At 42.5% G+C, this 16003-nt stretch overlaps 1 protein-coding gene across 1 annotated transcript in view; it reads right to left on the bottom strand.

The window, feature by feature from the left end:
• Positions 1-16003, bottom strand: part of PPP1R35 (protein phosphatase 1 regulatory subunit 35) — a 400482-nt gene that overhangs the window by 116938 nt on the left and 267541 nt on the right. The window contains exon 4 of the mRNA XM_044077343.1: positions 12525-12655. Within this exon, the coding sequence (XP_043933278.1) occupies positions 12525-12655 (131 nt within the window). The remainder of the gene's footprint in view (positions 1-12524; positions 12656-16003) is intronic.

The following is a 16003-nucleotide window of genomic DNA, read 5'->3' as shown; positions in this document are numbered from 1 at the left end:
AGATGTGGCACAAAAAAATCACAGGGTCCTTTCCGTGACACGTGGTGAGTATACTCCCCATGGCAGAGGGGGTAACTTAACCAGAAGACACCCCTATAGGAGCAAAGAAGGTCCACGTAACCAGGGTCCCAGAGATTCTTTCTCTGGGCAACCCTACAAGGGTACTGAGGAGCGGCCCGGTTGCTTTCCTCTGGAAGTAGTCGGGGGATGTTTTTTTCTTGTACCATTCTGCCTGGCAAACAGAATGATGGGTACAACGGATCATGAGGATACCACATTCCATTCAACCTTTGTGCAACACCACCAACTCAAATTCCTGATGTTCCACCCAGTCAAAGGGAAACAGCAGCACTAGAAATTCAAAAGCTGCTTCAAAAAGAGAGTCATCCAAGCAGTCCCACCAGACCAGATAGGATCTGGATTTTACTCGAGATTCTTTAGTGCCAAAAAAGACAGGGGACTTGAGACCAATCCTGGATCTCAGCATTTTAAACAAATTTGTCAAGCAAGAAAAATTCCGGATGGTCACAGTTCAATCTGTCCTTCCATTATTCGAGAAATATGACTGGATGTGCTCAGTAGATCTTCAGGATGCGTATTACCATATAAAAATGGACAAACACTCCAGAAGATTCCTTTGCTTTTTGGCTAGGAGCCAATCACTTTCAATTCCGCTACTGCCCTTTGGACTCTCTATAGCCCCCAGAGTGTTCACCAAGTGCATGGCAGTAGTAACAACTCACTTGAGACTACAAGAATTCCAAGTGTTTCTAAATCTGGACGATTGGCTCCTCACCACCCCCACCAAGCTACTGGAAACAGCGTTATTGTACACTCTCAGACTTGCAGAACATCCAGGAATCTCGATAAATTGGGGAAAGTGCAACCTAGCTCCTTCTCAATCCCTAGAATTTATCAGAGTGATCTTCAATACAACTGCTTGTCTAGTATCTCTACCAGATCACAGACTGCTCAGGATAAGATCACAGATCCGGATGATACTTTGTCTAAAACTAGTCCCAGCCTGAACTGTACTTCAACTCTTGGGTTCGATGGCAGCGTCAATTACTATAGTTCCCTTGGCAAGACTACACGTGGGAATTCCACAATGGCTCCTTCTAACTCAGTGGTATCCCTTACATCACCTCTTATCATTCCGAATTCGAACACAAACATGCAAACAAGAATTAATGTGGTGGATGAAGCCAGACGGACAACAATGGAGCCGCCCCTTTTGTCCTCAATAGCCCAGGGCCACAGTGATCACGGATGCTTCCCTGATGGGATGGAGAGGGCTTTACCAGGGGAAAATGGTCCAAGGCACTAGGTCAAATACAGTGGCCAATCTGCGTATCAGTGTCCTAGAACTGAGGGGGGTGCTTCTAGCGTTGTAAGCATTTCATCCCATCCTTTCATCAGGGACTATTGCAGTTCAGCCAGACAACATGTCAGTGGTCTGGTACATCAACAAACAAGGGGGAACCAAATCCTACCCTCTATGTCGAGAAGCCATGAGGATTTGGCAATGGGCGATAGCTTCCAATCACTTTCTGATAGCAAAGCATATTCCTGGGAGTTCAAAGATGATTGCAGACAAACTGTGCAGATGCATCTTACTGCCTCAGGAGTGGTCCCTTAATCCTACTGTTTTGATGAAGATCTTCAGTCGCTGGGGCCAGCCTTGCTGCAATCTATTCACCTCCCCAGCAAACCACAAATGCAGCAGCTACTTTGCCCTAATCCCCCCACAGGAGAAGTCCCCGAGGGACGCTCTGATCCACAATTGGCCCATGGACTTCTGTATGCCCTTCCTCCCTTTCCCCTGATTTCCCAATTTCTAAAGAAAGCCCTTCATCTGAGAAGCAGAGTGATCCACATTGCCCCTTATTGGCCATGACAAGTTTGGCATCTCTTCCTTTGGCCTCACCTACTAGATCTCCCATGGATTCTGGATCCCTCTCCAGAACTGATCTCTCATCCACAAGGGTTGACTCACCTGAACATTTTCAGTCTCAAGTTGACAGCTTGGTTCCTCCACTTCCAGTAATCGCCAGGCAGGACAACCTCACCTCCCCAGTGCGTAATATCCTTCTGGCTTCTCATAAACCATCCACCAGGAAAACCTCTCTCAGCAAATGGAAGAGATTCCTCATTTGGTTACAAAGAAAACTGGATCCCTTCTCAGCTCTAGTTGCTGTAGTCTTGGTATATTTGTCAAAGCATCTTGATTCAGGAGCAGCAGCTTCAACCATTCAGGTGCACTTAGCTGCTAGCTCAAATTTCCATACTGGGTTTCAAGATTCTTCCCTTATATCCCACCTTTTCTGCAAAATGTTCTTAAAAGGTGTCCTACATATCAGACCCCCTTTCAGGGAACCAATAGAACCTTGGAACTTAACATTAGTATTGCAATCTCTAGCACAATCTCCATTTCAGCCTGGCTCTACTTGTGATCTAAAATTCCTGTCCTGGAAAACATTATTTTTGATAGCTATTACATCAGCTAAATGTGTCTTAGAGCTTCAAGCTTTGTGTATCAGACAACACTATATGATATTTCACAAAGACAGAGTATCACTCCGAACTAATCCATCCTTTCTACCTAAAGTTATTTCTGAACTGGCAATTAACCAAACAATTGACCTATCAGTATTTGTTCCCCAACTACTCAAATAAAGGAGAATATTGCTTTCACTAGCTGGACGTGCATAGGCACTTATGTTTTTACCTGGACAGAACTAAATCAATACGTAAATCAGACCAATTATTTGTGGTCTTCTTAGGACCAAAAATGGGTAATCTTCTCTCAAAGGTAACTTTGGCCAAATGGTTGAGAAACTGCATAACCATGATTTACCAAAAGAACAGGACCCCTCTGTCTTGTAAATTCAGAGCACATTCTACCAGGTCAGTAGCTACTTATGTTGCTTTCCATGCGAGAGCTTCTGTGACATTTGGTTCATAGGTTCACAGGTTAGTACTAAGCTAACTGCCCTTGCGAGCCATTTTAAGCCTAGCCAATTATCCCTTATGAGACTCAAACCTTGCACCTTGTGTTTATATAGCAAACACCTTAACCATTAGGCCACCCTCCCCTCTTGTCCAGCCGCAACCTGGACTAACCCTCATACCTTTATCACTCATTACAAACTGGATTTGGCCTCCAGGGGAAGAGCATCCTTTGGTTCAATGGTACTCTGGAACATTCTTCCATAAGGACCTTCCAGGAATAAAGGTAGCTAGGGGACTCTGTCCCATCAGTAAGGAATGAATGAAGATTAACGATATCAGATAAAGACGTTATGTTCTTACCATAATGTTCCATCTGTGTTGTTGATCTTCATTCATTGCGTTCCACCCTCCTTTCCCCTCCTAAGGCTCCTGGGGGATCATACAGTGTCCTGTGCCTGTTCTTAGAGTTTTTCTGCCCAGAGACAGCCTCTGCTTTACTTATGTTAGGCAAACTTGATCTGAGGTAACAAGGCCGACTCGGTTCCAAGGATGGAACAGACACCCATCAGTAAGGAATGAATGAAAATTAACAACATCAGATCCCCTGTTCTCTTGCGCACAGAACAGTAACACTAAACATGTTGTCAGCTCACATACTACGCCTCCTATGCAAACCATGCACTCAACACAAATCATATGTGGAGGTACTCACCACAAAACCTACCTAAACACCAGAGACCTTCCAAACACAAACAATGCTAGACCTAAATACAGCATCTGCAGCACTCAATACACATAAAAACACAAGCACAAGTGTCTCAACCAAATAAGCCCCTATGGCAAAGCATATCTAAACCAAATTTTTTATTCATAGATGACTCCATTGTGAGACACACAGATGTCTCACTCAGGAAGCTGGGCAAGAAGGTTACAGTCAGCTCACACATGCACTCAAGTCTCTCAAAAACAAGTATCATTATGACTCCATCATAGTTAATGTTGGTGTCAATGATTTAAGACGTACCTCACTGGACTAAATTAAGAGAGACATAATTGAGCTTCATGAATGTGTGCATCTCAGGCAGGTATGTCCCTATCCTTGAGCAGCATTCACCTAAGATGATACCACAATATAAACAAAAAAATGACTGACTTCAAAAATTGGCTTAGTTTCTGGTGTCATTCTAAGAGGATCTAGTTCCTGTCAGCCTGGAATGACATGGCTGATGGACCATGCTGCTTTGCCAGAGATGGTTTTCAGCTGTCACCTCTAGGCTTTCGGTTACTGGCTAAGGCACTTGCCTCCCCATAGTGCCTTTTTAGGCAAGGTCTCAAGAACAAAATTTCTGATGTGAAAATATCACTCTTATGCTGATGCTGATAAACGCTAGGAGATTAAATCAGAAACTGCAGTCTCTGGAAGTACTCCCCTTCCCTGGAAGATGCTGACATCCATGCAGTCACAGAAACTTGGTTCAGGACTGCAGAGAGTATCCCAGCCTTGCAAGGCTACAATGCCTTCCACACTTTCAGATGGCAAAATGAACATGTGAGAACTGAAGGAGGAGTATCTATCTTCAAAGATATACACAACTCTAGATTGGTTAGACAGGAACACTCCATGGAATTACTCCAAGTTCAATAAACTGTGGGTAAGACTCCCCCTTTCAAGTCATCAATAGCAGCTATAGGCCCCTTCAATGAACCAATATTTGGACCATCTTGAGTCAAATCAAATTACAACCAAACACTGGAGTTATCAGGGATTTTAACTATCACTCCATTGACTGGGACAGTTATAAGAGTATCAACATTCTCGCACAAAGGTTCCTGGACAAATAATATGCTACCCCACAAGGGCCTCAAATATTCTTGACCTAGTCCTCACCAACATGGGTGACCATTGCACCACCACAACTATAGGACACTCACTAGTTACATATCATCACAAATCAGTCACATTTGAAATAGCTACAACAGCTGAACCCCTCTTAGGTGAAATCAGGCTAAAAAATGTCACCAAAACTAATTATACCCTCCTAATGGATAGCATAAATAATTTCCAAGCTCTTCTTCCCACTGATGGCATTGACAATTATACTAAGGTATACACAAATGCCTTGTACAAACACTTATACAAATGTATTGATACAGCTGTACCCTATAAGATCAAAATAAGACCCACAAGAAAAAATAAGCCTCCCTGGTGGACATCTAGCATTAGTAAGTTATACAACATGAGGTAGATGTTGCTGTCTAACAATAAAAAAAAAAAAAAAAGAGAGAGATCCCAGCAGGACTGGAAGAACACCCTCCTCTGCTTGAGCAAACAAAAGACAACTTGTAAAATCCTCTAAGGGCAACTTCGAAAAAAAATATCAACCACAGCTATGGATAACCATAAGACATTCCTCAGCTCTATCTGTAACATGAAAGGGAGGACCCAGATATGTGCTGAACTAGATGTGGATGCCATGTCACACACTGATCCTGCGAAAATAGCTAACCTATTAGCAGACAGGTTTGGCAAAAATGTCAACCCCTGTCCCCTCCAAACATTCCACAAAGCATTCCCTCTACATCTCCCCCACCTTGCATCTCCAAGGAGCAAGTCATTAATGCTCTCTCCAAGGCCAAAAACACAGCCTCTATGGGACCAGATGGCATCCCAGGTTGTGTTTTAAATGGTCTAAAACATGGAGTTAAGCAACTCCTTTAGGTACTCTCTTCAACCACAGCCTGAGTAGTGGTTTTGTCCCTACTTAATGGAAAACAGCAACTGTCATCCCCCTTCATAAAGGGTGTACAGCAACAGACACAGGGAACTACAGGCACATACGTTTACCCAGTCTTATCTGTAAGGCGATGGAACAAATCATCATGGACCTTATAAATAAGGATATAGATCATCTCCAAACCCTTGATCAGACAGTTTGGTTTTGTCAAAGACAGGTCAAGCCTGATGAACCTGGTAGACTTCTTCGAAAAAAGGTCACCAGAGCCACAGACTAAGGCAAATGTGTGCATACAGCCAACTTCAACTTAGCCAGTGCCTTTGACACAATCCCACATTTGGGCATCATTGATAAATCTTCACAGTTGAATATCAACCCTTATGCCATCAGGTGGGTTGCTAACTGGCTCACCGACAGATCAAAGTCAGTCAAAGTTGGGGACTTTACCTCAACCAGCACAGCTGCCACCAGTGGGGTTTCACAGGGGTCAGTGCTGGACCCCTAATGTTTGGAATATACTTCTCAGAAGTTCAGGCCAAAACAGAGGGGCTGTGGCTGACTAAGTTTGCTGACAAATGCAAATTAGGTGCAATCATGGAATCCCCAAGCAATGTCAATATACTTCAAGAGGGACGTATACAAACCACTGCCTGGTGCAAAACGCATGGACTCAAACTCAATGCTAAAGAATGCATCACCATCCCCTTCGATATGGCTAAGTTTGCGGACGAATGCAAATTAGGTGCAATCATGGAATCCCCAAACAATGTCAATATACTTAAAGAGGGACTTCTACAAATCACTACCTGGTGCAAAACACATGGACTCAAACTCAGTGCTAGAAAATGCATCACCATCCCCTTCGGTAATAAACAATATCCCTGTACACTATCATATAAATAATAATACCCTAAGTAACAACTCCGTAGTGACAGACTTGGGAACAGAAGTTGATTGTTGTAGCCTTAACATTGACCATCATGTGTCGATTGTGGTAAGGAAGGCATTCTATGTTGCACACCTCATTAGCAAAAGCATTGCCTCAAGAATGAAACAGGTCATAACACCCCTGCACTTGACCCTCATCAGGCCAATAATGGAGAACAAAACTTCCTTTGGTATATGTACCTTACCAGGCACCTACAGCAACTTGTGACACCTCAGAGATTTCTAACCAAGAAAATTCAGGGTCTCCAGAACATGTCGTACATTGACAGGCTGAAATCACTGTTACTGTGCTCAGTAGTATGCAGAATACTTAGAAGAGACTTGTGCCTGGCCTACAGAGCAATCTCAGATCCAAACCTAATGGAAATGCTGCACATCCACAAGTCAAATAGGACAAGGGTCACCCACTCAAGGGACCTTAACATGGCCTGCAACACAAATAGGATCTGCTAGAGAGACAAATATGTCTCTCAGAGGTTGCCACTCCCCTGGAATAGGCTACCAATTCACATCAAACAAAGCCTCTCTATGAGGCTGTTTAAGCATTGCCTGGATGATTGGATGGGAAATCGTAAATTCCTACCGAGGATTTCACCTATGACCTTCCCAGATATGGGCATTTGCTGCTATCTAAGAACTCGAGTTTAGGCAAGATCCTTTATATTGGGTTTCTCTAATATTATATTGGGTACACACGGCTAGGCTTATAAAGACCTTCGGGTCAATAACCTCATAACCACCCCTGAACCATGGTAATGGAGGCTGCCACTGACTTCAGGAGCTGCAGGACTAGTCTGGCAGGCAGGTTTTGATAAGAAAGAAACTGTACTGCCCGATTCCATAAGGTGGATGGTCTGTTTTGTGTTAGCCTTGCTATCTGAGCCGTAGTATCCAAGTGAGCTCCTATGAACTCCAGAGTCTGTACTGGGGAAAAAAATGACATTTGTAGTAATTTACTGCAATTCCAAGGTTGGAGCACAGCTGGAGTAGATAGTTTCAGGCCAGAACTAGAAGAGGTGTGGTAGTAGCAGTAAGAAGCCAGTCATCAAGATAATGAAACACCTAGAACCACTGCAGTCTGAGATGAGCTGCTATCACCGACATGCATTTGGTGAACACCTGTGTGGCTGTTATGAGACCAAAGGGAAGGGTTCTGAAATGAAAATAACTGTCTCCCAGATGGAAGTGATGAAACCTTCTGGATTGTCTGCACATTTTTATGGATAGTACGCAACCTGAAGGTCTATCGAGCAAATCCAATCATCCTTCAGAAGAGAAAGAACAGACTGTACCATGACCATCCAGCACTAAGTGTCTGACATACCAATTCAGATGACTGAAGTTCAAAATTGGCCTAAGGTCCCCGTTCATTTTTGGCACTAAAAAGAATATCTAATAAGTTCCAGACCCTTGCTGGTCTGGTAGAACCCTCTGGATGACCCGTTTGTCTAACAGCTTTTTTATTTCTACTGTAGCTGCTTTTCTCTGAGTGAGTGGAATGTTTGGTAGTTTCTTTACTGGAGGGGTGGATGGAGAAATGGAATGAAATAACCACAAGTAATTACTGTCCCAACCAGACATCTTTGGTGACGGACGTCCAGGCTTCTGGGTGCAGGGACAAGCACCTCCCCCCACCAAGGATCTCCAAACTGTAGCAGTCTGGCAACTGTTCAGGAGCCCTAATAAAACTTCTCACTTAAAGGACCTATGAAGCCTTGATTTGGCAGACCTACTCAGCCATGAGGGTGACATCTACAGACAGAATACCTCCTCTTGCCTCAGGGGACTCTCTCTCCAAAGGAGTCCTGGGAGAATCCCAGGTACTTTCAGAACCACATTTTCTTACCCTTTACTATTTTCTATCAAATGTCATCTGGGGGTGAATAGAAAACCATATACCTATGGCAGAAAGGGTTTTCCTATCCCTCTTGTTCCTGGAGAGTGCATTTGATATTAGGACTAAACAAGGTTAATCTATCAAAAAAGGGTACTGACAAAACATGTCTTAAAAATCGCCACAAAATCACACAAAATCATCAAGGCAGGTCTCCTTACTGTTATGCCCAATGCCAGCAGCTCTTGAAACACTCTCTGTAGTGTTGTAAATTAAAAGCATGGAGGTGTTCAACAGTGATTGACGGGTGGCCAGTTGCGAATCCACATTTTTCCTATATTCAACAGATATGGGCCCAGAGAGGGACTTGGGAGAATTCCTTTGTCAAGTTCCACTGAAAGCTTGTCATGTGTGCCAAATAATAACCTAAGTGCCAAGGTAGCTGATGCATAAACAAGCTACCCAAATATGTCCAAAGTCCCAGACTATTACAGGTATGCATAGATGAGCTTTCCTCAGCAAACTTTCTTAGTGGCTGCCGCTACTACCATAGCATCCAATGCCAGGCCCTTGCTCTAGTGAGAGTGGTCTTTAGGGACACCTAAATACATTTTTTTTGGGGATCGGTTTTCAATGTCCTGTTCCTTCCATGCCCACTGGGAGATCAAGTTTACCATCTCCTTGGCTGGGGGGATCCACTCAGGAAGTAGCTGATCTGGTACCAAAAGCCCAAAAAACTGATTCGTCCTGAGAAGGGGTTTTGGAAGACCAATCTCCTTTCTGTCACAAAAGTATGAGAACTTCCCAGAATGAGACATCCTCAAGGGGTGATCTGGGGGACCCCTTCATCAAAATCTGTGTCTTTCTGTCAAGGACTCCTATGGGGAACTGAACTGCCTCTTCTTACACTTTATGTTTCTGAGTAGCTTTCACAAGGAAATGTTCAGGAGAAGACTCAGATGCCTGAGGGGGTGTTCTGAATGAGGATGGTCTTGAGAATAGTATGTCCCAAAGGGATAGACTATGCAGGATCTGGACCCAAGGCTGTCAGTTGAGGAGTTGGTGAAACCAATGTGGGTAGATATGTCTGATCTCCAGCCTTGGAGAGAGCTCTCTCAACTGCTTTGAAAGCAGAGGTTGAAGGAGAGCCCAAAATTACTCCTGTAGGAGCCAAAGTGATCACCCCAGAATAAGCAAGACAACCTCCCAGACCTTGCTCAGAAACCAGTACCGGAACTGAGCTAAAGCCTAAGCTCCAAAGGGAATGGACAACTTCAGAATCGATCCCCTACCCCTAAGACTGTATGCTAAAGCTTTGACTTAAGGAAACATCCAGCTCAGAAAAAATTTGAGCTGGTTGGATCAGATAATATGCCAGAATCAAAGATTACCACAACTTTGAATCAGACACTGACGATCCTGGAAATATCAGATCCAAAGTCCCTGAACCCAGAGGTCAGATCGGAGTAGGAGTAGCCGCAAGCAAAGGAGAGAGCCCAAAGCTCATGTGTCTGATGAGAAATTGAGCTGGGAGAACTCAACTGAATTTGAGTCCTGAGGAATTCAGCCTCTAACAGACTTCCGGTACAGTTAAAGTAAGATGATGTTGGAGGAGGTCTTGAAGCCTTATGTATTGTTGTCTCATGAAGAAAAAGCAAGTACAGTCTAGGAGAGACTGGCTCTGGAGTGAACCTGAGCTCCTGCTGAGGAGGAGTTGTGGAACAAACCATTGTCAGATCTGAGGTCTTGGTAAGTTCAGTTGCTGGAATGGAAACAAAACTGAAGAAGAACAGTCAGAGGATCACTTCCTTACTTCTTTCCCTTCTCCTTGAGCTTGTCACCGTTGTCACCCTTGTGCCTGCCCAAGTGCTTCTTCCCAAATGGGGATGCTACAGAAGCAGAACAGACAGCAGATTCTCCTTGGGGGCAGATGAGACCCTTCAGAACTAGCTTGTTTTGGTGCTCAAAAAGTGCATGGCATACAAAAGGTGTAAAGGTAGGACAATCTTCATCCTGATGAGATGCTTCTCCACAATAAACATATATAGGATGAGAGTCCAAATTAGCCATCTAGTAGCCAGAAGTCACACATTTTTTTTAAACCCAGTTGGTTTATCAGAGTTCAGTCAAATGACAAGAAAACCCAGATAGAGGAGAATATCCTGATGGCAGAACAAGTGTACCAACATAAAAAAAAAACTCTGGAAATTAACAATGCAAGCCTATAAGAAAGCTTTTTTTTAGGTAAGGGGAGGGGGAAAAATATAGATAAAGAAACTAAAGACCATAATTAGAACAATAAATGTACTAAAGAAACAACTAAAAAGCTAGAGTAAACTGAGGTACTTAGCTGAAAGAGCCTGCCCCAGCAAACCATATCTGTTCTCAAAGAGCGACAAACGAAATCTGAGCTAATGTTGGGGACGGACGATTCCAAGACCCATCAGTTGAGGAATGGACATAAAAGACATTATCACATACTTCATTGAGCAAGTATTTGGGAGCATTATGTTAGTGAGGGGAAAGGTGTTGTGGTATACACATTCCTCTGAGGGAGGAGTTAAATTACAAAAAAAAAGTTTCATTGCCAGGATGCCAGAAAGGACACAACCAGAAATAACTACCCCACCCCACCGGATGGCTCTTGCCATAGTGTACACCTTGGATGATTCACACCACTGTGGGGAACAAATGCATTCAAGTCAGACTGCGGAAGGCTTGATGCTTAGCAAGGGCAGGGGAGCATAAAAAAGCGTAAAGGCTATATGATGAGCTTTGTCTTAGCCTTATCTGTTGTAGTTAACACTTACATATTTCAGTGATCATACTTGTTAAAGCCTTCCTTGGAGACATAAAATACTGACTATGTGGACAGCTGTAGAGGAATTGATGCAATGTGACTGCTCCCTGGCATACATTCAAAGCAGGAAGAGATTCCTAGATATTTTGTTCCTTGTTTTCATGACTGCAGAGCAGGGTACATTACCATAACCATACAATGTTAATGTTGAAAACTAGTATGCCAATTGTTTGACTGGAGAACCACTGCATGCATCATTGCTGGAAACAGGGAGAGAGTACAGTTATGGAAGCAGGATAGTCAGACCTGCAAGGTACAGCCGATTTAACCAGGAAGGCCATCTGGACACAGTATCTTTTCAGGAGTGACCCAAGAGCAATGTCTATTTTATGACTTGCAGAGGAGGGAAATGCAGCCCATAGCAATCAAATTCAGGACTGCTGCAAAGTCATAGTCAAACTTTTACAATAAACTGCCAGTCTGCATGCTCCTACTACACAAGTGTATTTTTGGGAATCTACATTTATTGCAGATGCCGTTGCTGATATTTAATGCTCAGCAACACATCGACATAAGTGGAAGCTGCCATCCTGTACTGAATGACCTACTGACATGAAGTTCCACTCCTATAATTTATGGGAATGGAACTCAACCATATAAAGCTGTTCTTGTCTTTGCGAATAATGAACCATCATGGGAGTGGAACCACCATTTGAAAAAGTTACTTCACAGAGTACTATGGTTACACATTGGGATACGACTGCATACAGAGGCCTATCCCCTTGTAATGCAGAGTTTCTGAACTGTCCTAGGCATTTGGTCTGCATGTTTGCTGAATACCAGTCTTATGGCACTAATGTCTATTACTCCCACCCTCTCTATGACAGCTAGATGGCAGTATATTCCGATAGTTTAATCTCCATACTGAGAATACAACCAACACTGATATTTCCAAAAGTTCAACCTGGGTTGTACATACAGAGTTTACTCTGGTCAACAGTTCATACTCTAACCAAAATCTAATATTCTGCACAGGATTTATAAATAATGGCCACTGTTTTGGTGGTATGTGAAACACTCAAATACTGTATCCAAGGTTTTGGTGGAGGAGGGAAGAAGGAGAAAACAGCAGTCCACTGTTATAAGGGAAAATTACAACTCAGTATTATCCTTCACATTTCCTGAGTAGAGACTTGAAATACTGTAACAGTGATTGCTAAAACTTGGTCTCTTCTCACCCACCCATGACAAATACCTTTTCTGTATCCGTTTTAGGGTTTACAAATGGACACTTCTCTGATGCTGCCATGTTCAGAACTTGGTCCACAGGGACTTCCAGAGTTACCAGACCTTGAAAAAGTGATTGATCACGGGGCATGTTCAGTCCTAGAAGGGGAGACAATCATATTTATGTCATCAAAAAGCAACAGTTGGAGAATCTGTTTTAAGTCAGCTTCTTCCACCTTTTAACACAAACATACACTATAATTTGTAATGTGCAGCACATAAAAGTTTTACTCTAGTAAACCAAGGGATTATTTAATGTATAATCTGATAAACAAGGAGGAATCTCACAATATCAGTTTGAGTTCAGGAGGCAAACACTGAATTACCTCCATAACTGAACTGTACAGAATCTCACAGACTCTCTAGGCTTCTGCTTCACGTTTGGTCTGGGCTTCACAGCATTTGTGGTTTTCGGGGAAATCATTAAGAATTGGGAGTTAATATATAAACATAGACATCCGAGTTTCAGACGTTATATCCTTAAGAAAAATACATGCAAATTAAAAACCTGTTACTCTGACATCTATCTTAATATTAGAGCAATTTTAAAAAATATATGTCCCCGATTCTCAGCCTTTGTCCCAATTATTTTAATCTTTGTCAAGACTTCTCAAACTAACAGGTTGAGAGGTATGACTAGTCTTCTCACGTCAAGATAGATTCTCATTTCAGGTTTGGTTTCACAAGGCAAGCCTTACATCATCTCACATTACCAGTACATTACTTTGTTGATGGAGAAATTTCCCCACAAATTCAGCATAATGTTTAGAGCTGCAGCCAAGTTGAAAATCTTTTATTGCTGACAAGCTAGAAAGCATTTCTGGAACTCTGGTTATGGTTATCATAATAGTCATGGATTATTGCTGTTGGATTCATTCGCACTCAATGACAACTTATCACTGCATTTAGAGTAGTTATAATGTCCATTCTCAAGTAATGGATACTCCACTGATGTACAGATGTTATACCCCCCATTGCTTATTACCAGTTCAATTCATACACTTTTTTGCATTAACGTTTCTTTTCACTGTGTTCACAGGTTCACATTTCTACTCCCAGACCTCAAAAATCTGTTAGACAAATGTAAATTATATATACACAAGGACCACTGTTTCAGGCATGCAATTCAAAATCCAATAAAACAATTATGTACTTATGAATAAGGAACTCTTAAGGGACTCTATACACAGAAGCTAGATGGAATTAGCTGAAGCTTAGTAGCTGGAAGAATGATTTGATATACTGATTGCTCATTATTTCCACACACTCTTAACTTGTTCTGTGTTCCTTCTCCTGTTAGTTCACTGTATAAAAAATGTTATTCTCTATGAAGTCAAATGTGCTTAGCAAATGTTACATAAACTCATTAGTGTTTTTAAATTCCTTGTGCAACTGAATTAGTGGAGTAATAGTAACATTACATTAATTCCAGTAGGACAGTTAGAAAAGTCATAGTTTTGATGTGAGAAGCTGCAGCAGGGTTCACGGAGACCTCTAAACCATCCAAAGGAATGTATGTATGCAAAGTCTCAGACAAAAATACAAAAACTGCCTAAAAGTTTTCAAACTGCATTCGTAAAGTTAAATGCCGATCATAGCGGTTAACTGCAGCTGCTTCCAGTGGGAAGAAGAGTAAAGCTATGGTAGGACGGACAGAGAACTGGATATGAAGACTGCCTGGGTACACATGCAGTGGAGGATCCAGGAATTTATAGAAGGGGGGGGGGGGTGCAGTCTGCACTGTAGGCCATCAGTGGAGGAGATGCTGGGGGTAAGAGATTGAACGCTCATCTTGAGATGCTCTGACAGCATGTGTGGAAAGGACAGGTTGTATTGAGATAGACTTGTGTGCCCTTTCTTGCTATTACTTCATATCCATAGCTGACAGTGCTGGGCTTCATACCCCTTCAATGATGGCCCTTTTAATGTCACAGCTAGTGGCATCCTGCCATCTTGAGAACACATTGTAGGCAGTGGTGATATACTCCGATCAATCTAGTGTCAGTGATGCCATCCTTCCATCACTATAAGCATGTGCACTCAAAACCTTTCCCCTCAACCTCCTACCTGGATTATATACTTTTGGTGCAGTTGCATATGGTAGAATTATACCTCTTAACTGTTCCTGATTTTGACTCAAATTTTAGCTCTGTCCCTCTTAATCCCTCCTACAACTGTTGACTTTTGAAGAAAAAGTACTGAGTTACACTTAAGAAGTAATGGCAATAATTAGAGTTTTAGATTTGTGGACATTAATTCATATTCGCTTTTTCTGACAATGTCTGTAGTGAATAGTAGTAATATTTTACAAGTGCCCCTGATATTTCTGGATTTTTCCCCAATTCTGTTGAGATTTGCCCCTGACTGGTTGAGAGCTATGTACAGAATTATAGTGAGAAACTCCGTTCTTCCAAACAATATAAACCAGCAAATACTGTTCATTTAATTTCTCTCCAGACTGCAACCTAACTGCCAGAGACAATCTAATCTGGGTCAGCGATACTGCAGAAAACAGTGTATGCAGACACTGCACAGCAGCTTCATTAGACTGCAATCCCCCCCCCCCCCCCAACACACACACACACATATATATGCAAACACACACTATTTTGGAAGCCTTGATATCCTGGAATGAACTGCCTGGATTAACCAACCTTCCTTTTTGTGGTGAATGACTGAATTGCCAAGTGCCAGAGGCTGAATGTGCAGTGTGGATTTTCTCTACCCCTTGTACTCCATGAGTCAAGTGCCAAACGTGTCTGCATGATGCATCTGGCTGAGACAGCAGAGCGATAGGCACTGTAGATGTTCGCTTCAGTTGCTAAGTATGCACATGGAACCATGTTGTCTATCCAAGAAATTTACAGTAATGATAAAATGTATGCCAGACCTGAATCTAAATGTAGTAAAGTGGATCATAGACTGTTATTCTGATGGACTGAAATGCCAGTTTTTTCGAAAATAAAAGGATGTGGAGAATAGATACAATCATACAACTTCTCCAACCTTTTATGGGCCTGTGATCATACTGTGTTTATTCTGCCCAACACCCACAATTAGGTGCATTGATAGCACAACTCTTTCACGGCTAGCCTTAGTAATTGCAGTTGCTGCTGGTAGAGCTGAATGTGATCAAATACCACAGGCTGAATGTGCAGTGTGGATTTTCTCTGCTCCATGTAACCCACGAATCAAGGGACAAAAGCATACCTCTCAACTGTACAGATTTTCGCACAATGTCCACATGTTTGCCTCATATTTTTGGTTCATTTTTTATAAAGTTATGCTTTTCTGGCAAATTAGTGGAAATCATTAAAGACTGAAGTTAGAAAACAATGACAGGCATTTGAGTTTCAGACTTCATGTTGTCTTTTGGCTTTTCCCGGTTAGGGGTCGCCACAGAGGAACTCCGGTCCGCTAATGATTGGCAGTACATTTTCACGAACG

This window comes from Protopterus annectens, chromosome 7.part0 (genome assembly GCF_019279795.1).
Source record: "Protopterus annectens isolate FY-2018-M chromosome 7.part0, PAN1.0, whole genome shotgun sequence".
NCBI classification, from domain to species: domain Eukaryota; kingdom Metazoa; phylum Chordata; order Ceratodontiformes; family Protopteridae; genus Protopterus; species Protopterus annectens.
Note: the sequence above shows the minus strand (reverse complement) of the source record. Positions and strands in the feature narration are given on the sequence as shown.